This window comes from Rhinatrema bivittatum, chromosome 16 (genome assembly GCF_901001135.1).
Source record: "Rhinatrema bivittatum chromosome 16, aRhiBiv1.1, whole genome shotgun sequence".
In the NCBI taxonomy this organism is placed as follows: Eukaryota; Metazoa; Chordata; class Amphibia; order Gymnophiona; family Rhinatrematidae; genus Rhinatrema; species Rhinatrema bivittatum.
In genome coordinates this window covers 42135627-42157670 of record NC_042630.1, presented here as the reverse complement: position 1 = coordinate 42157670, position 22044 = coordinate 42135627, and the positions used below count along the sequence as shown (strand labels likewise).

General features: G+C 40.8%; 2 protein-coding genes across 2 annotated transcripts; one reads left to right on the top strand and one right to left on the bottom strand.

Moving 5' to 3' along the window:
• The first annotated feature begins 121 nt into the window (after window positions 1-121).
• Window positions 122-1063, top strand: LOC115077516 (olfactory receptor 6M1-like). The gene has a single exon (XM_029579808.1). It carries the CDS (start codon window positions 122-124, stop codon window positions 1061-1063), a length of 942 nt encoding a protein of 313 aa, XP_029435668.1.
• Window positions 1064-12090: 11027 nt separating this feature from the next.
• Window positions 12091-13080, bottom strand: LOC115077515 (olfactory receptor 6M1-like). Its single transcript, XM_029579807.1, has one exon. It carries the CDS (start codon window positions 13078-13080, stop codon window positions 12091-12093), a length of 990 nt encoding a protein of 329 aa, XP_029435667.1.
• Window positions 13081-22044: the final 8964 nt, after the last annotated feature.

The following is a 22044-nucleotide window of genomic DNA, read 5'->3' as shown; positions in this document are numbered from 1 at the left end:
CTGTTGTGTTCTCTTTCCTGTATATCATCGATTGGTCTCATCAACCTATTTCCAGCCATGATTTGGCCAAAAATGTTACCAATCATTACCTTTCTTGCAGGAATGAGGAGCAGCAGAAGTCATGGGAACAGGAAATCACAGTAGAGTGACCGAGTTCATTATCATGGGATTCAGCCTCAGTCCTCACCTTCAGAAGGCAATGTTTTTAATCCTTTTCCTAATCTATCTTCTGTCACTATTGGGGAACCTTGTGATTATTGCTCTCACATTGCTGGACTATAGATTTCACACACCCATGTATTTCTTCCTCAGCAATTTGGCTTTTCTGGACATTTGGTTCATTTCATCCACTGTCCCCAAAATGATGATTAACCTTGTGACCAAGGATAAGGCCATTTCCTTCAGTGGCTGTATCCTCCAAATGTATTTCTACTTAGCCATGGGAAGCATGGAGTTCTTCATGGTAGCCATCATGTCAGTAGATCGTTATGTTGCCATCTGCCAGCCACTGCGTTACAGTGTCATTATGAGCCGCAAAAGCTGTGTTCTGCTGATGTTGGGGTGCTGGATTGGAGGGTTACTAGATTTTATTTTACCCACACTTATGGTGCTCCGGTTATCATTTTGTGGTCCCAATGCCATCAACCATTTCTTCTGTGACAACTCTGCCTTGGTTCGACTTGCATGCTCCACCACCCAGAAAGTTGAACTGACGTTCTTCAGTATTGCTTCTCTTGTGATCCTGAGCTCCTTACTTCTAACATTGATATCTTATGTTTATATTATAACCACCATCCTAAGGATCCCTTCTGCCACTGGGAGAAGAAAGGCATTCTCCACGTGTGCCTCCCACTTTACTGTGGTTACCATAGTCTTCGGCAGCTGTATCTTCATTTATGTGAGGCCAGCTGAAAGCTCCTCATTGGATCTCACCAAAGGTGTGGCCTTGCTAAACAGTGTGATCACTCCTTTCCTGAATCCTTTCATCTACACTCTAAGGAACAAGAAAGTCATGGAAGTCTTGAAGGAAACTATGACCAGGAGTGTATCTACTGAGAGATAAGTTAAGTTACTGGACTGTGTGAGAGATGATATCACAATGTTTGGTGGCATGTAGGCTATTGAAAATATGTTAATAGTTCCTGTAAATGTCATGGCAGATTGCTTACTTTATCCTCATGAACAGCCTCTTTTTAAGGAGTGGACTGACCAATCCTCTGTGGAGGTGCCTTCAAGAAATGGTCTACAAACTACTGAATCCTAGCCTAGGGCTTAAACTAGGGACAATTTAGCTATGATTGTTGTATTTTATGAGATTGTTTATTTGATTATTTTGATTTTTTGGTCTGTTAGAAATATAACTACAAGAACACCTCATTACCATAAACACATCCCTCTTCCTATCACATGTAATAGTTTGATGAATCTAGCCCTGTGTCTTTTAAAATTCAATTTTTCAACTGAAATATAAATCAATTATTGTTTTAAAAACTCCAGTAGAATTACTGTACATCTTTAGACAATTGTTAAGTTGATCTAATGAAAGGTAACACAACTAGTAACAAATTAATGTGACACACTTACTCCAGCCAAAGGAAAGGGCAGGTCTCTTTTAACAACACTCATTGGCTCTTGTTCAAATTTATCAGAGTGCAGAATTTATACATTGGACAAAAAATACCACAAGAGGCTGCCAGGAGCATGGAGGCCAGCAGTCTGGCACTTCTAATTGGCAAATTGCTGTCACTGCTTGCTGAACTCACTCCCGTGCAGTTCAGGTCAGTTTGTTGGACCATGGAGAAAGGAGGAGAGGCCAGTGGTAGCAAAATCAGGGTTAGAAGAACCAGATTGCCACCCCACTCTCCTGTTGGCTGGGCTACATAGCGGGGCATGGTCACCACTTAATTTCTTGGCCATGGCAGGCTGTGGCTTGCAGGGATCAGTGGTTTCTTGTAGTAAGGAAGACCAGTTTCAAACTGGGCAGTGTACCTAGGAAAATACTTAATTATGGGTAAATGTCTTTGATAATTGTCCTGTAAAAATGTAATTTAAATAAAACCACCTTAAACCATTTTCTGTAAGGTACAATGTATGTCACTTTTCCAAATTCTAATACATTTGAAATGCATTCAGTGTCTTAGCCTTTTGTAGAATTATTTTATTTAATAAAGGTTCATTTAACATACTATGAGGAATATTTAAAGGCTTTAACTCTGGAATTTTGTTCTCCTTTATTGAACTGTAAAATAAATGGATTGTATATATTTATTGTATATATATTGCACCCCCGTTCTATGTAAACCAGCAAGATATGTTTTCATGATTGCCGGTATATAAAAACTCTAAATAAATAAAATAAAATAAAACATTTACAAATTAGTTTTTCATGGGTTTTTTTTTAATTGTTAATATGGGAGGTCCTTCATACCGTCTCTATCTCACATCCTTCCTTCTCCATTCTAGTCATTCTCTCTCACACCTGTCTCCAACCTTTCCATTTCTATCTTCTCTCCATCTTCCCCTACTTTCATCTTCTTCCAGAATCACCAGTCTTTCATCTTCTTCCCATCTTTTATCCATTACTCTTTAAACCTTTATACCTTTATCTAATCTCCTTTCAAATTGCTTTTAGTACTTGCCCTCTCCTCCATGCACCTTCCATCTCCCCTACACCATTGGAATATGATGGTGATAACAGCAGGAGGAGCCACGCCAAGAAACGTGCCATTTTATAACTTGCATGAATATATGCACACATGATATAACATAGCCTGGCAATGCATCATGTGCGCCAAATTTTAAGTGGGTGAGAGAAATTGCACACAAACTTGGTTTCTACTGCATAAATCAGAATATTTTAAAAGGGCCACATGCTGACACCATTTCCAATTTTACCAGTTTGTCCCCAGTTCAACCAGTTAAGAGATACATCTTCCAAACCTTCCCTGGTTTAATAGCCTTCACTCCTCCCAGTTATCTCCTGCCCTTAAAACCATGCCAATCTGCCTTTTTATCTTTAGTTTATAACTTACACGGCATACATAGCAGAAGTAAAATTATGTGTCAGGGGCCTCGTGCGCATTGGATCACGAAAATATTTATGTGCACATCTCAGCTTCTCACCTATGCCCTGCCCTGCCCCATTTTGAAAATTTCTGCGAAGGGTGCGCTGCGGCATTTACATGCATATCCACTTGGTGCACTCAAATCCAACATATTTGTGCATCCCTAATTAATGCACGTGTCGGACTTTTAAAATTCTCCTTACAGTCAAGGAATGGTAAAATAGCTTCCACTGATTCACTGGTAGTAGGGCTACATCTTTTGACCAAATGAAACAGCTTCTGTCGAAGTCAAATAGCTTCTGTTTCTAATCCTTGCAGGGGACACATGTCGTTACCAGAAGAAGTGTGCTGTCACTGCACTGGTGAAATCCTTGAGAATCCCAGAGATTGCAGGAATTATTTATAGATCATCAGGAAGGAAACATTGCAGAAATTTCATAGCAAAGTTTAGGAGAAGTTACCCACAGTTAACATCCCTTTATTCCTTCCATCCACTTTACCCAACAAAAGTATATATTTTCCATAGTAGCAAATGTAACATTTTTAAAATTATATTGAAGATTGCTAAATGAAAAAAGAGGAAATGTGTATCAGAAGAATGCATTTCTAGGTGTGACATTTGTGCAGTTGTCCAGTTTTTCTTAAAATGCCTAATGATGGCACAGTGTATTTATAGACTACTGAACAATCCTGTAAAATATAGATTCAACTTCAGCAGTATTTACCCCATCCTCTTTTCCTATGTTCAGCACAATTATAAAAGTGTTTAGCTCATGATGTCTATATGCAAGGATGAACGCTGCCTCAGTCTGTCCAGAATCTGATTGACAAACGTTGTACCTGGCAGGTGTAGTCATGCATAACAACATCTTAAAATCTAATGGACATAATGGCTTTACTTTCTATCCTAATCCTATGAGACCCCTCAATTGTTTTTTTGATCCAATCTCTCCTTCTCCCATCCATTGTGGCTTGCTATTGTATCTCTGCATCAATACTTCTAATAATTGACAGTGCATTCACACTTGAAACATACCCATAGTTTTCTTCCCTGAACAAGCTATGCCCGGTATATGCTTTTTTAAATTTCAGTTTTTTACTGGCGCTAAAAAGTACATGTGAAAGTTAGCATGTATTTTTAGCAGGTTGAAAATCCACTCTGATAAATTCAACCACTCTTTCCGCATAATCCCCTGATTTTAGTCACATAGGGTCTCATTTTCTATAGTATCACAGGCCTGCGGTACTTTAGAAAACTGCGGTGTAGAAGGTGTAGTTATTGGGCGTGAAATAGGCAGCGAAAAGGCCCTTACCTTTTTGCTATCCGCGCCGTCCTCGCAGAGTCGGCCCCGGTGACGCCCTGACTCCTCCTCTTCCGGGGCCGACTCTGCCCCGATATAGGTAGCGCAGGCATGCGATAGCCTTAGAAAATAAGGCCCATAGTTCCCAGCTCAGGTTTGGAAGTTTGCTTCTAAGGGGACGATTTTAAAAGTGCCCAGTTTAGTGGATAGTCTGAGGGTACTTCTTTTTTTTTATCTATGGAGTTTGCACCAAATTTGAAAGGCAAACATATGAACATATTTTCCCTTTGAAATCTGCCATGGAAACAAAATGCTCAGAAATTTTGCTAGTGATTTTTGTGCAAGTAGACATTTATGGAAAACAGCACGCATAGGTCTGAAAATACAATCTATGGGGTAGATTTTAAATACTTGCGCGAGCGCGTACTTTTGTTCACGCACATTTCGGAGCGGCCTCGAAGGGAACTTTCCTTCGCCCTCCCCCCACCTTCCCCTCCCACCTTCCCCTCCTTTGTGCGCGTCGGCCGGCAGCCCCGCTCCGTCCTCCGGTCCCGGGGGCTGGTCTGGAGGCCTCTACCACACCCCCGGGCTGGCGCCACGCACCCGGGCCCGCCCCCGAAACGCCGCGTCGTTTCTGGAACGCCCCCGGACACGCCCCCTCCCGCCCCTTTTCGAAAGCCCCGGGACTTACGCGCGTCCCGGGGCTTTACGCGCGCCGGCGGCCTATGCAAAATAGGCCGCCGGCGCGCGCAGGGCTTTAAAAATCCGCCCCTATGTGCATTTGTTTCTGATCATGCTGATAACAAGCCTTCCCTTCCCAGCCCCAGAATGCCTCTGCCAAATGCGGCTGAAATTATCCAGGCGTACAGCATCATGTGTCATTTTAAGTGGACTGACTGAAGGCAAATTTTCTGACAACCAATTTCCTCAGTGAAATTGCTATTCATCCAAAAAGGACTTTGAAAATTTCAGTTTAATTGCATACATAGCTTACAGTAAAGTATTCAAAAGGACAAGGCTGTTCACACATATCTGAGAATAACATAGACCCAGTTTTCAAAGTCCAGTTTGTACATTTACCGAGGTGTGTGTGCTTCAAAGTACAAGCATAAAACTGCAATTATGCACAATAACATAAATGTAGCCCTATGCCTCTTGGACCATCAAAAGAGGTTCAAGCATTTTGCATAGCTATGTCACTATCTAAATTGAATAGTTTATGTTGACCTCTAGAGTACTATGTGACCTAATAATGATAAAGAAAAATATATGAATAATTTTAATATTATATTATATTTTGCTTTTTAACATATGTATTAAGGGTTTCCCTTCCTATTTGGTGCCTATGATAAAAAAATACCTAGTATATCTGACTTAAATTTATATCTGGTATGTATGTATAGTGACATCTTATGAAATCATCACAGACTCAGTACAGCCAAGATCAGGACGTAAAAGTGTGTGTATGTGTGTATCTCTCTCTCCAATTTATTTTGAGATGGATAGGTATATACAGAGGTGGACCATGAAATCTATGAGGCCGATGCAATACAGTGCGCTTAGCCCAGTGCACTATATAACCTGCAGTTGGACGCGGGTTGTAGAGGCGCTAACTAATCCTTGCAGGGGACACAATAAGGGGACTAGCTCCTCTACAATGCATGTCCATCGCAGAGTGAAACTAATAGTGCTCATCACATGCAAATGCATGTGAATGAAGCTATTAGCTATTCACTCTCTATGCAAAATAAAAAGTGCGTCTAGGATGTACATTTTAGCAATCAGAAATTAATGCCTGCTCGGAGCAGGCGTTAATTGCTGAGTGCTACTAAAACTAGTACAAAAAAGCCGAAAAAAATACTTTTCTGTACTGCCTTCTACTTAATATCGTTGGGATATTAAGTAGGAGGAACAACTCTTTAAAAAAATAATTAAAAAAAAAAGTTAAAAAAAAGCACTGGCAGGGGTTAGGAAAATGGATGCTGATAAAGTTAGCCTCCATTCTCCGAACCTGATTACTGGCACCAAAAGGAGTGTATAAATCAATATTAAAGTGTTGGTCACTTAATATTAATTTATTCATTCCTTCACTTATTGCCAATTGGTCCTTTTCGCTGACATTTGTCAGTGAAAGGACCAATCCCCTTGAAGGACAGCCTTCTGAAAGTGATTGGTCCTTTCACTGACATGAGACAGTAAAGGGACTAATCGGCAATAGGAGAAGGTGTGAATAAATTAATATTAAGCGCCTGACACTTTAATATTGATTTATTAACTCCTTCTGGTGCCCCTAGTTAGATTTGGAGAATGGATGCTGAATTTCTCAGCGCCCATTTTCCTAACCCCTGCATGTGCGCTGGTTAGGAAAATGGGACGCTGATAAATTCAGCATCCATTTTCTTAACCGGCGGAAAGCCACCTACAGAGGACCTCTCTCCGGCTCGTGCTGTCAAGGAGGCGCTAGGGGCGGGCAATCGCCCCTAGCGCCTCCTCGACAGCGCGAGCCCTAATTTAAATATTGCATCGCACCCCCAGGAGAGTTGGGCCTGGGGGCGCGTTATGAAAGCACACAGCGCCCGCTTTCAGCGCAACCTTTTTGCATCGGCCCCTATATGTTTCAGATGCTTCTAAATCTTTCTGTTCTGCTTTACCATAGAGCTGCTTAGAAGCTGTAGATCCATTTTGCATGAATCGGGATGGTACCTTTCAAACCGGCCTGCGAGCCCACATTGCCGCACACACGTCGGCCCACACCCAGCGACACGGCAAGTTTTATAACACATTCCTGCAGCTTCAGTGCTGTAAAATAGCCTGGCCATACACACGTGTGCCAAACTTTAAGTTGGCATGTGCATGTGCACTCAAATCTCACTTCTGCACACAGACGCCATTCCCAGTTGTACCAGTTTTTCCCCAGTTCACCCAGTTAAGAGAATTTCTCAAAACCACATGGTTTGATAGCGTTCAAACACCCCCCACCCCAATTAGCCTCAGCCCTTGAAACCCCACATATCTCCAAATGTTTCTTTATTTTTTAACTGAAACATCATCCATAGCAGAAATAAAGTTACACAACAGGAACACATAAGTATGTATATGCATATCTTAGGTTCATGCCCTGAAATGCCCACACCCCACCTCACCCCAGTCCAGACTACACCACACCCCATCTCTTTTTGAAAACTATTGAGATGTGCATGCTCCGGGAGGTTTGCACGTATCTCGGCAGCTATTAAAGCTTGCTCAGCACAAACGAGCCTGACACATTGACACATCCCCTAACTAATGCATGCATCAGACTTTTTAAATTTACTTTATACTGTTTCTGAATGGCAAAAAAAAAATGTTTATCTCTCCTATTTTGATCTATCTTCCTCTCTTATCCTTATTAGAAATGTCTCCACCCAGCGATTGACATCAGTGTTCCAGTTGCCGGGGACTCGCAACCGGCGTCACTCATCCAACGCTGCTTCGGGTCAGCTCCAGGCCTCCTAGTTGCGGCAGGGAGCCACCACCGCTGCCACCATTAACCCTTGGCCCTGCCGCCGCTGTCGTATCACTGCGTCCTCCTTCAGAGCACCCTAGGCATGCGCGCACGTCCCACTTCTAAATTTAAAGGGCCCACAGTGGGAAAGTGCCAGTGGTCCGTGCTGATGACCTCACTGCCCCAGGACTATTTAAGGCAAGTCCCTGCCTGCAGTCATTGCCTTGGCAATAGGTCTCCATGCTCCTAGCATTGTGCTTTGCTGTTCCTGAGCTCTTCCTCATCCCAAGCCTTCTTCCTTGGTTTGACTTGGCTTTGACTTCGGACCAGACATTGACTATGAGCTACGCCGCCTGCCATGACCCTTGCCTGGACATTGACTACGAGTTATGCCGCCTGCCATGACCCCTACCTGCTGTGTAAAATTCAACCTAGTGAAAATTGCCTAAACCACATTGTCAAATTTTCCAATCACCATATCCCAAAAATTAGGGATTATTAGAATTCTATAAAATTTTGTGAAGGGGTGATGATTTCATATTAATACTCTGCGTCCCACCCATGGGGGTCGCTATCCATCTGCTTTTTAATCATTAATGCACCTCCTCCATCCTATATTTAATTCTGAAATGGGTTTTTAAATCTGTTCTGATAGTCTTTTAATACAGCAAATGACAATAAAATTTGTTTAATTTCCTATAAATATTTTTTTCTTAAAAAGTTTTTTCTTTTTGTGCACAACTGCCTCTAAATTTCTCACACCGCCCGCAATAATATTATAATCTTTATATTGTGAATAAATGGTCCTCTGTTTTTTTCACAGTATAGAACAATATTGTACTTAGCTGGACATTGACTACCAGTTTCGCTGCCTGTCTCGATCCTTGCATGGATCTTTTCTTGGGACTCCTTCTCCTGTTCCAAACTTGGCCTCCACTACAGTCTCCTCTCTTGCCTGACTCCCTCCTGTGAAGAGACCCCCATGTAGGTCCAGCTGGCCCTGGCACCTGAGGGCTCAAATTGAGGGGAACTTGGGCTGGTAGTGGTAAAGCTCCAGTGGGGTCTCTGCTGCCTGTTCAGCCTCACCTACCAATGGTGGGGGCCTGTGGGGCTGCTCCCCATAGGCCCCCACCAAGCGTCTATCAGCATAACAATCAGAATCACATGGAGCAGGGGCAGAGGAAATATAATGACCATGCTCAAATCCTGAAGCCAAGAATGGATACCTGTATTTTATCATAAATACACTCTGAATTTCTCAGTTTTAAAAAATTACTAGTTAATAAAAGCCACTTAAGCAAATCATTAAAACATGGATTTATAATAAATATCAATTCCAGGTATATTTAAAAATGAAAGTATATTAAACAATAAGATTTATATTTGATAAGAAACATTTATTGCATGGAATTTTCTATCTTTTTTCTAATCATGCTTACATCTATGATGTATTAGGAGAGAGGAATCAATTTCAGTTGAAAAGCAAAAGTGCACACGCACATTATTATTATTTTTTTACATTTCTGAGCATTAATCTCTGTTGAACATGACCTCATTATCATCTTCATTTGGGTTCTTTGCAGTTGGTGGTGGCCTTTGTCGAACAATACAGCGGTTATTCAAGGATGCTGTTGTACACGATGAGTGTTAGAGACCACAGAAGCCATTGTTCCAAAATTATTTTATTTATCCAGTGAAAAGTGACATAACCCCCGCCCCCCCCCCCCAAAAAAAAAAGAAACATTTAATTTCTCTGTGACCAATATTAAGCCATAGACCACACAAGATAGGCAATCCTCTCTTGCACGATCTGATGGGATAGTAACGTCATCCATCTCTCACTTAACTGAAGAACTGATTCCCAGTTTGATGAGAAAGTTTTAGCAACATATCCACAATCATTGTATAAGGAAGGAAAAGTATTGTAAGGGATGAGGAGATATTTAATGGTTAATTCAAGTAAGTCCTTGAGACATGAGTTGAACACTTTTTTTTTTCTGGCAGTGATTCTACGATCCTGGCAATTTCTGAATTTTGTTTCCCTTTGCACCATGAAACCAGCTGAAAAGAAGGCATTTCTACCTAATTTGGATTTTCTGATTAACCTGAAACCTGCAATCACAGCGCACCAGCCTGTTGATACTATGACAATATTTATTGCCGGAAAGGATGATTTCCTGAGACTAGAAAGGCATCAAGCCAACATATGCAACAACATTGTTAAACCACATCAACAATGAGGAAAGTAGCAAATTCATAAAACCTCCTTTTGTGCATATATTTTAGTGCAGTAGAGAGAAGCCAGACACATTGGGGAAATATCTGCTTTTATGACAGTTGATTTTCTAACAGTACCCTAGCATTTCCAGCTATCCGCCTTTCCAGAAGTCAAGAAGTATTTTATTTATTGTCTAGCTAAAAATGTTGTAAAAATGACAGTAAAGAACATTTTAAAGAAAATCATGGCAGGACAGATTGTATTTTATTTAGGAAAAGATTATTAGCATAGAAGAATATATATATTTTCATGTACACAGCTATAAAATATTATTGATTTCCATCCCCCAAATTCCCAAATACTATTCTATGATATATATATATATATATATATATATATATATACTGTAAATATAGTGGGGAAATTATAGCTATATTTAGCTTTTTGAAAAGAGCCATGTGCCTTTTAGTTGACATACACTGAAAAGAGATTCAATATCATAATATGTATTATAGTGATAGTACAGTTGTACAAAAGCAGCATACAAGATAAAATCACATGGTTAGAAAATTCAGCTCTGGTGAAAGTTGAGGGTGATAAGAGGAAGGTTAAGTGAGTTACTTGAGGTTATCCAGAGAAAGATTTGAAATCAAATGAACCCAATTTTTTTTTTTAATTCTGAGCTGTTTTCCTAACCACTGAATCACAATACCCAGCATAGTAGAGTGGATTTCTTTGCTGCTTACTGCTAGTCATATAACTTCAACTGCTCTTGTGTTGCATTAGTGGACCCTTCGGCCAAGGCAGGATTGGCACAACCTGCAGGGAGGAACCCTATAGCTTCCTACCATTGGCAGGTGGACTCAGCCAGCTCTCGTTCCCCTCAAGTTGAGCCTTTGAGTGCCAAGGCTGACAGGTAAGGTCCTCTGTTGATGGGGGAGGTAGTTATCCTAGGGTAGCTGTGTCAAATCAGATAGAGGTCAGAAGAATCCAAAGTACAGGCGATGGTCAGGCATATCCAGTGGCAGGCAGCGGTCAAGCATATTTGAGATCAGGCTGAGGTCAAACCGAGTATCCATCCGAAAGAGAAGAAGGGATGCATAGGCAGGGTAGGTCAGGCACAGAGAAGTACAGGCGGGCAAGGAAAACGGAAGACAAACCTGGTACTGAAGACAAAACGCTGCAACGGTAGACAAGATGCAGGAGTAGGGGGACCAGTTGCAGAGGCAATGAGGGCAGGAGTGAGTGAGCCCTTTATAGGGCATTCATAGTGACATTATCATCCAGTGCCACAGGGCCTTTCCTGCCAGTAAGCCTTTAAATTAAGAGAGGTTGAGGATGCGTATTCCTAGGGAGAGGTACATCATCTGGGGCTGGCGACATCGGGCTGCATGAAGAGTCCGTGGCATCTTGATGCAATAGAGCATGGTGGACCATTGCATGGAGCTTGGGCAGCACGTTGGGAGCAGGCAGGAGTAGCCCAGCTAGAGAGCTGAGTGTGGCGGTCTGCAGAAGTAGTCTGCAGACTGCCAAATGAAACATCTTGTTTCTTAAGTGTTTTCTACAGCTAGTTTCGTCATATCCATGTTTATAATTCTCTTACTCAATACTGTAAAATATGTCAATTTCTAGATGAAAAATGTTGTCCATTCTTGGTCTAAGAACTTTCATCCCAACATTTTGAAGCATTCGGAGACCTTCAAAATCTAATACAAATTATGTATTTAAATCCATTAGAAGCAGTGAGAAAAATAAAAGCCAAGAGTAGTCTATGTTTTCTTTAAGGAATAGCATGATTTAACAGGTTTGTGTTTTCCAAAGTATGCCCTCATCTCTCAGGCTTTCTGAAATGGTGTTTAAAGACATCCTTCATCAGCACAGCCCCAGCTCTGCCTTCACAGTCTGTGAGAGGGTCAGTGTGAAATCCTCTGGCTCAACATGGCGAGACATCATCAAGCCCAATAAAAACAATGATTTTCTTTCAACACTGTAGCTTTTGAAAATGAAATACCATTTAGCCAGTCATGCTAAATTATCATTTGCCCTGTCTTGTTCAGAATCAACTAATATAACCCGCATTTTAAAAAAGATCTTTGTAACTGTTTCTCTCAAAATGTCCTTGATTTTCTTGTTCCTTAGGGTATAGATTAAGGGATTTAGGACAGGATTTATCACACTGTTCAAGATGGCCACTATTTTGGTGACATCCAATGAGGAACTATCTTGCTGTGTCACATAGATAAAAATGCAGCTGCCATAGACTATAGTGACCACAACAAAGTGTGAGGCACATGTGGAGAATGCTTTCCTCCTCCCTGAAGATGAAGGGATCTGTAGGATAGCAGTGACAATGAAAATGTAAGAAATGACCGTTACAAGAAAGGAGCTCAGGATCACAGTGGAGGCAATGCTGAAAAACAGAAGTTCAAGCCGCTGGGTGGGGGAGCACGCGAGAGTAACCACAGCAGCTGCATCACAGAAAAAATGGTTGATGATATTGGAGCTGCAGAATGGCAACATAGAGGTCATCACCATGGGTAAAATAAAACACAGGAACCCCCCTGTCCAGCACCCTATCAAAAAGTGGATGCAGCGTCTCCCGGTCATTATGACATTGTAGTGCAGTGGGTAACAGATGGCGACATAGCGATCTACCGACATGATACCCAAAATAAAGAACTCTGTGCTCCCTAGGGATAAATAGAAATACATTTGGAGGATGCAGCCACTGAAGGAGATACGATTATCACCTTCTGCAAGGCAGATCAACATTTTCAGGACAGTGGATGTCATAAACCACATGTCTTGAAAGGCCAAATTACTGAGCAGCATGTACATTGGTGTATGCAGTCTATAGTCTAAGCACGTAATTAGGATGATAATGATATTCAGTGCTAGTGATAACATGTAAATTAGTAGCACACTCACAAATGCACAGACTTGTAGTTGGGCACTGAGAGGGAATCCCTGAAGAAAGAAGTGACTCACAGCACTCTGATTTCTCACTTCCATGGATGTTTTAGCCACGATACCTGGCAAAAAAGATGAAACAATATTAATGAATAAGAAAGCACTATTAATACAGTATAATTAAATCACAGCACCTGTAAAAGGGGCTGTTATCATGAACTAATCAATTCTGCAATATTTCAAAAATTTTCTATCTTGTGTAAGAGTAAGATCCATGCTCAGATGGCACCTTCAATACATTTGATGGACATAAGTAACGTAGTAGTTTTATGTATAACTTAGTAACAATAGATTGTTTTGGTCTATAAATATATATGAGTCCCATTATTTAAGATTAAAGCTATATTGAAAAGCATTTCGTCAAAAGGCACACCCACAGCATGATTGACGGATCCAAGGACCGCCCCTTAGCTTTAAAATTTGCAAAAAAATATATATTTTTAGAATCATATTTTTCTTTGATATTAATATTGTTTGTAAGTTATCCCAATGAAAGATAACACCTTTCGGTTTCATCCCAGCAATTTGGCACGAAAGTGGGGTTTAAAGCTGGCTTAGCAGTAGCGTTGCGGTTCTTTTTTGAACGGATGGAGATGCTGACCAGGTTATGAAATATAAGGTAACATTATTTTGATAGTTATAATTGCTTGGATACACTCTGAATTTTTCAGAGCATTAAGTTTTGGTAATTGAAAAATCGGACATACAATGCACCCGATTGTATCCTTCTGTTACGCTGCCCTGAATACTAGTAATACACGAACGGCACTCGTTCATGATTTAAAACAAAGTTTGAGGTTGGTGAATAAGACACTCAATATGTCCGACAGTAGATGGTTTCACTTAGATCGCAGATTTTCTTAGCATCGGCTCGGCAATAATATATGAATAACTTTTAGAGATTTGATTATTAATAAAATATCGGGTTCCCCTTTATGGTGACTATGGTGCCATAAAATATATATTACTTCTCTGATTTCCAATGATATTTCATTCTTTATATTTAGTAGTGGCTCAGCAATTAATATTTTATGTGTGACTTAATGCCAGTGTTACTTATAATCATAACCTCAGGTATTTGACTCCATTGGAGGAGCCATTCCCATATTAAAAATAGGTATTAAAAATAGGTATTATAAATAGGTATTAGTTAAACATTTTTTCACATTTTATAGGTATTAGGACATGCTCCTGGTCGATTGTTTATTTTATTTTTTAATATTAAACAGTAGATATTTAAAGCAGATAAAGCTACCGGTGGATGATTTTTGCATTAAGTTTTCATTGGTATTTATCATACAACTTTGTATGGATTGGGATTTCAGATTATTTCAGATTTTTATGTATAGTAATGGCAATCAATTTTACTGGACCGACCATTCACATAAGTCCATTGTTGTTTCCTCTCTTCCCCATTTTTGGATTGATGTTCCTAAGAAGAGTCATTCGAGCTGTATAATCAATGCATAAGTCTGATTGGCACACCAATAGATGACTTGCATGAATATGATTAAGAATCATATCTTAAACAAAAGGTCAGTCTATTTTTACAACTAGACATGTTTTTTAATTAATTAAGTACCTACTTATATGATTCACTGTTTTCACATATATATATTTTAGATTTGAAATCAAAGTGGATTATATATACTAAGTGCAAATTGCTATACTGCTTCTGCTAAACCTGAGACCAAAAAGATATTGAAGGTAAAATTGTTAGTTTAATATTTTAATATCAAAATTATAAGCTTTTTTATTTATAATAGATAGACAATGGTATCCTCCGATATGGGCAAATTCTAACTGCAAAGGTTAAAACATTTTTTCAAAATATTTTTTATAAACACATTTTATTAATATTTTTATTAATATATGATTTTTATAACTGTTTATATATGTCACAATTACTACATGTCTTCGTAATTTCATTTTAATTTTGATGGCAATTTTATAGAGTAATATGGATGATTTTTTATGTTAATTTATCAATTATGTATTAGTTATTTATTCTCTTGCACAATTTATCCGTAGCCCCTGAGGCAGCCGTTTTGAAGGCGGTGAAACTCAGCCAGAGTTGGGCTGATTTTAAGATGTCTCCATTTCAATAAAGTGTTCTTTGAGAAAGACCTTGGCATCTATTTTTTTGCAATCCTCCCTAGGGATACATAGAAATACATTTGGAGGATGCAGCCACTGAAGGAGATACAATTATCACCTTCTGCAAGGCAAATCAACATTTTCAGGACAGTGGATGTCATAAACCACATGTCTTGAAAGGCCAAATTACTGAACAGCATGTACATTAGTGTATGCAGTCTATAGTCTAAGCACATAATTAGGATGATAATGATGTTCAGTAGGGGTGTGCATTCGTTTTGAACTTAAATGTAAAACGCAACTCTTTTTTTTTTTTAACTTAAAAAAGTGATGAGGCGAAAACAATCGGATTTCCAACGTATTCAACATAGCTATGTTGAATACGTTGGAAATCGCGATCGTTGATCCTAAATAAAAATTTAAACCCCTCACCCTCCTTAATCCCCCCCAAGACTTACCAAAACTCCCTGGTGGTCCAGCGGAGAGTCAGGAAGCCATTCCTCTAGTCCTTTGCGAGGAGCACGTGACGGCCGCGTCACGTCGATGACGCGGCCGTCACGTGGTCCACTGGGGTTCCGCTCCTGGACCCCTCGTTTTGAACAAATGGAACTTTTGGCCAGCTTGGTGGGGCCTCCTGACCCTCCCAAGCTGGCCAAAAGTTCAGTTTCTTCAAAACGAGGAGTCGGGAGCGGAACCCTGGTGGACCACGTGACGGCCATGTCATCGACGTGACGCGGACGTCACGTGCTCCTCGCAAAACCACTGGGAGGAATGGCTTCCTGACTCCCCGCTGGACCACCAGGGAATTTTGGTAAGTCTTGGGGGGGGGGATTAAGGAGGGTGAGGGGTTTAAATTTTTATTTGCACATATGGACATAGACTCAACTTATGGAATTCTCCATATGTCCATATTGACCGCAAATGACCCCCCCTTTCGACTTATGGACTTATGAACATAAACTTTTGCTCTGCACATCCCTAATTTTCAATGCTAGTGATAACATGTAAATTAGTAGCACGCTCACAAATGCACAGACTTGTAGTTGGGCACTGAGAGGGAATCCCTGAAGAAAGAAGTGACTGACAGCACTCTGATTTCTCACTTCCATGGATGTTTTAGCCACGATACCTGGCAAAAAAGATGAGACAATATTAATGAATAAGAAAGCACTATTAATACAGTATAATTAAATCACAGCACCTGTAAAAGGGGCTGTTATCATGAACTAATCAATTCTGCAATATTTCAAAAATTTTCTATCTTGTGTAAGAGTAAGATCCATGCTCAGATGGCACCTTCAATACATTTGATGGACATAAGTAACGTAGTAGTTTTATGTATAACTTAGTAACAATAGATTGCTTTGGTCTATAAATATATATGAGTCCCATTATTTAAGATTAAAGCTATATTGAAAAGCGTTTCATCAAAAGGCACACCCACAGCATGACTGATGGATCCAAGGACCGACATGATACCCAAAATAAAGAACTCTGTGCTCCCTAGGGATAAATAGAAATACATTTGGAGGATGCAGCCACTGAAGGAGATACGATTATCACCTTCTGCAAGGCAGATCAACATTTTCAGGACAGTGGATGTCATAAACCACATGTCTTGAAAGGCCAAATTACTGAACAGCATGTACATTGGTGTATGCAGTCTATAGTCTAAGCACATAATTAGGATGATAATGATGTTCAGTGCTAGTGATAACATGTAAATTAGTAGCACACTCACACATGTAAAGACTTGTAGTAGGGCACTTAGAGGGAATCCCTGAAGAAAGAAGAGACCCACAGCACTCTGATTTCTCACTTCCATGGATATTTTAGCCATGATACCTGGCAAACAAATGAGACAATATTAATGAATAAGAAAGCACTATTAATACAGTATAATTAAATCACAGCACCTGTAAAAGGGGCTGTTATCATGAAATAATCAATTCTGCAATATTTCAAAAATTTTCTATCTTGTGTAAGAGTAAGATCCATGCTCAGATGGCATTGTCTCAGTAGAAGAAGGTCAAAAGTAAGTAAGGATGAATGTTTAATCAGCTAATATGATATCGGAATAAAAAGCAATGAGGGCACAATTCAATATTAAACTAAAACCAGTGAAACAGTTGGAAATAGATCAAAAAAATGAAATGTGAAATATAGTGTGAGCATTCAAATATTCGGAGAATGAGAACTTCATGGACAAGGGGTCATCACTGGGACTCAATTCCAAACAGCGCACATTGGGGAAAAATGCTCAGGTACTTTTAACCCACAGACTTCACACCAAATTTCCAAGCAAAACTACGAGCATGCTTTCACTTTGATACTTGCCACTGAGGAATGGCAAATTTTCAGATAGACCTATCTTTTTGGGTAAATCAATATTTGCCCAGGCAAATGGCTTTGAAAATTGACCTCCACATAAAGCTCAAAGAGAGGAGGCTGCAAACTAATTTGAGAAAATGCTTTATGCTGGGAGCATAGAACTTTAGTGATATAGCTTTCAAATTATTTTCCACTATATACACCTTCATTGTGTGATCTGTAGCTAGTCAGCCATTCACTTGACTCCTCTTTGCCCAGTGCTGGTGGGAGACAAAAGAGTGGCAAGACTACTCGCGATAGATACAAAGAGATGTCCTTATCTGCCATCATATTCATAGAAGCACAATGGCAGAAAAAAAATGTATGGCCTCTCCAGTCTACCCATCCATCCAATAATTTACTGTATTATTATAATTCTTATCACTTATTTATTTATCTATTTATTTATTTATTTATTTATTTAATAGCTTTTATATACCGGTATTCGTAGATACATCATATCGGTTTACATAGAAACATTACGCAAAAAATACATGAAACAGGGCGAGCAACTTGGAGTGGGGGAGTCAACGGACTAGAATAAAAACCAGCAGGAATAAATAATACATTTTATGACGAGAACAATAAAAGGCGTTAACAGAAAAAAATATATATACTGCGGATGTGAGATATAATCAGTGTTGTGGTGAAAAATTAAGTGTTAAAAAGGGGAAAAAAAGGAGAAAGGGGGGGGGGAGAGATTATACTATGTAAAAATTACACTGTGCAGAAAGGAGAAGGGAAAATGATTATAAGAGATTCCTTGTATTTATCCCATGCTTTCTTGATTTCAGACACAGTTTTTGACTCCACTACTTTCACTGAGAGCATGTTCTAAACATCCACCACCCTCTCTGTAAAGAAATATTTCCAAAGATTACTCCTGAATCTAATCCCTTTCAACCTCATCTCATGACCCCTCATTATAATGCCTTTTTTTCTATTGAAAAAGGCTCACCTCCTGTGCATATTTGAGTCTCTATGATACCTCTCCTATCTTAAAATTCCTCTAGGATATACATGTTTAGATCTTGACGTCTATCAGCATATGCCTTAGAGCAAAGACCACTAAACATTTTATTAGCCACCCTCTGCACTGACTCCATCTTGGTTATATCCTTTTTGAAGGTTGGGTCTCCAGAATTGCACACAGTATTCCAAGTGAGATCGCTCCAAGGACCTATACAGGGGCAGTATCACCTCCCTTTTTCTTCTGACAATTCCTCTCCTCTGCAGCCAAGCACCTTTCTGGCTTTTATCATTGCTTTATTCACCTGTTTGGCCACCTTAAGATCATCAGATACAGTTACCCCCAGATCTCACTCTTCCATTTTGCTCAGAAGAAATTCACCTCTAATACTTTACCTGTTCCTTTTGGTTTTTGCATCCTAAATGCATTTTTAGCCTTAAATCTTAGCTGACATACCTTAGACCATTCCTCGAGCTTCGCGTGTTTTGCTTGTGCAGTGCTATGTACATGGTCAGTACTATATAAGTGGCAGAGATAAAGAAACCACATGCATGATTTTGTCCTGTTGGTTCTATTAGAAATAATAAAAAAAAACAAATGGCCCAAAAATGTGTCATAAATACTCATACATATGACAGAATATGTAAAGGACAAACATTATTCCTTATGTCTCTACTTACCAAGCATTTAACTAGAATCAAGGGTCCTTTGTGAAGCCATCAAGTTCATCACTTTCAAACTTGTTATAGAGGCAGGCAAAAATAGAAGCAGCTTTCCAAAACATTAAATTCCCATGTCATCTCAGGAATTCCATGCAAATCAACACTAGAAAAAAAAAAAAAGATCGTATGATCTTGGCTGATTGGATTGACTACTGGATTTCTACTAGGACTGAAGGACTGATATAAGCGGACATCGTTTGGTGCCAACACATGACTTTGTCATTTGTTCACCCCTAGTGTTCCTTCAAAACATCACCAAGAAAATTTCAAGCCAAGCAGAGACCAGATCTGAGTGGCCTGTCTATGTATGGGGGCGCAAAGATTAAAATGAAGAACATTTTATTAACTTTCTGGTAACAGCTGGTGGCCTCTGGGAACTAATTATTAAATCATTAACCTTTTCAAAGACTGCCACACTCCGTCTCCTCTTGGGATGTTAAAGCAGAAAATGAATTCCAAGCATGAACACGTAAGCCAACTCATTTCAGTTAGCATTGACCTCTCAAATGTAGTACACACCCCACTATTACCACCAGTAACCAGAACCATAGCCAGGTTATTTGGCACCTATGGCCAAGAGAAAAAAATACACCCTCACTCTAAACACAAAATGCAGCACTATGAGCTGGAAGTCTCTGTTAAATATAGGGGGCTTTAATTTCTATTTTTACTCTACAGTTTCTTCCTGCTCCTTTTGGCTTCTAGTTCAATCAGAACCTATACAGGGAGCCTGAACCCATGAGCCTTATTTCTTTATAAAAATGTGTAACTCGCTCTATCTGCAATTCTAGTTGTGGTACAAAATTACATGCACATTAACAATTATAGATCAAATACAAAGCAGTCTATATTGTGCAGATGATTTTTCAGTACAAATAATAATCCGTAGCTGCAGTGATAATTTTTTAAATATTAATTATACACAGAGAAAACAAATATATCTTAACTATTATTTGTATTAACAATTATAACCATCAAAATGTTCACAATAAATATTTATACATTCATACATCAAATATTGTTCACCATATTAAATTAATTAGGTTTATAATGTTGCAATAATGAGCATGGAAATATTTTTAGATGTATCTTATGAATAGATCACAGGGTTAAGAATGAGACATATCCAATGTACCTTATGTAAGAGGCTGGGAAACTGCACGCTAAGGGGTAGATTTTAAAAAAGCGTGCCTTCGCGTACTTTTGTAGGCGCATCAGGCGCAAACAAAAGTACGCTGGATTTTAGTAGATACGCGCGTAGCCGCGCGTATCTGCTAAAATCCTGGATCGGCGCGCGCAAGGCTGCCGATTTCGTGTAGCCGGCGCGCGCCGAGCCGCGTAGCCTACTTCCGTTCCCTCCGAGGCCGCTCCGAAATCGGAGCGGCCTCGGAGAGAATTCGCTTTAGCCCTCCCCTCACCTTCCCCTCCTTCCTCTACCTAACCCACCCCCCGGCCCGGTCTAAACCCCCCCTACCTTTGTTGGGGGATTTACGCCTCCCGGAGGGAGAAGTAAATCCCCGCGCACCAGCGGGCCACTAGCGCGCCGAGACGCGACCCGGGGGCGGTTCCGGAGGGTGCGGCCATGCCCCCGGACCGCCCCGGGCCGAAACCATGCCCCCGGGCCCGCCCCCGAAACGCCGTGTCCCACCCCGAAAACACCACACCGATCGGCCCCGCCCCCGACACGCCCCCCTTGAAAAACCCCGGGACTTACGCGAGTCCCGGGGCTCTGCGCGCGCCGGCAGGCCTATGTAAAATAGGCGCACCGGCGCGCAAGGCCCTGCTCGCGTAAATCCGGGCGGATTTACGCGAGCAGGGCTCTTAAAATCCGCCCCTAAGATTATCTTTGAGTATGTGAGGTCAGTTGGATCACTGGACATATGCACATTTACAGACTTTGCTTCTGCTTTGTATAAATGCAAACTCAGTATAATAAAGAATACAAAGGAACTTCAAAATGAAATCCCAAGCATGTTGCTTCCCTCACCTTGCACTTGTCAGCACTTGTCAACAGATTTCATCTACCATTTGGACATCTAGTCTTCCAGTCTACATAAGAACATAAGAACTTGCCATGCTGAGTCAGACCAAGGGTCCATCAAGCCCAGCATCCAGGATGCTGGGCTTGATGGACCCTTGCTAGGCCACAAGACCCTTGCTAGGCCACAAGACTCTTGCAATTACACAAACACTAAGAAGATTCCATGCTACTGATGCAATTAATAGCACTGGCTATTCCCTAAGTAAACTTGATTAATAGCCATTAATGGACTTCTCCTCATCACCAGTTAGATGGAAATATAGTCGGCTGATTACTAGACTTGAGAAGCCTGATGTAAAAGAAAAGCCTTAAGATCACGTCTAAAGGTTTTACTATGGAGATTTAATCTTAAATTGGCCAGTAAGGAGTTCCACAGAAAAAGCTGATTTCTCTTATAGAAGATAAGAAAGCATATCTGACTGAGGGTATGTCGAGCAATGCACACAAAGGGGCGGATTTTCAGAGCCCTGCTCGCGTAAATCCGCCCAAAACCGGGCGGATTTATGCGAGCAGGGCCCTGCGCGCCGGGAAGCCTATTTTACATAGGCCTCCCGGCGCGCGCAGAGCCCCGGGACTCGCGTAAGTCCTGGGGTTCTCCGAGGGGGGCGTGTCGGGGCATGTCGGGGGGCGGGCCCAGTCGTCGCGGCGTTTCGGGGGCGTGTCGGCAGCGTTTTGGGGGCGGGTACGGGGGCATGGCTACGGCCCGGGGGCGTGGCCGCGCCCTCCGTACCCACCCCCAGGTCGCGGCCCGGCGCACAGGGGGCCCGCTGGTGCGTGGGGATTTACGCCTCCCTCTGGGAGGCGTA

Coding starts and splice junctions, on each gene's coding strand:
- LOC115077516 (XM_029579808.1), top strand. CDS start 122: ATGGGAACAGGAAATCACAGTAGAGTGACCGAGTTCATTATCATGGGA.
- LOC115077515 (XM_029579807.1), bottom strand. CDS start 13,080: ATGGAAGTGAGAAATCAGAGTGCTGTGAGTCACTTCTTTCTTCAGGGA.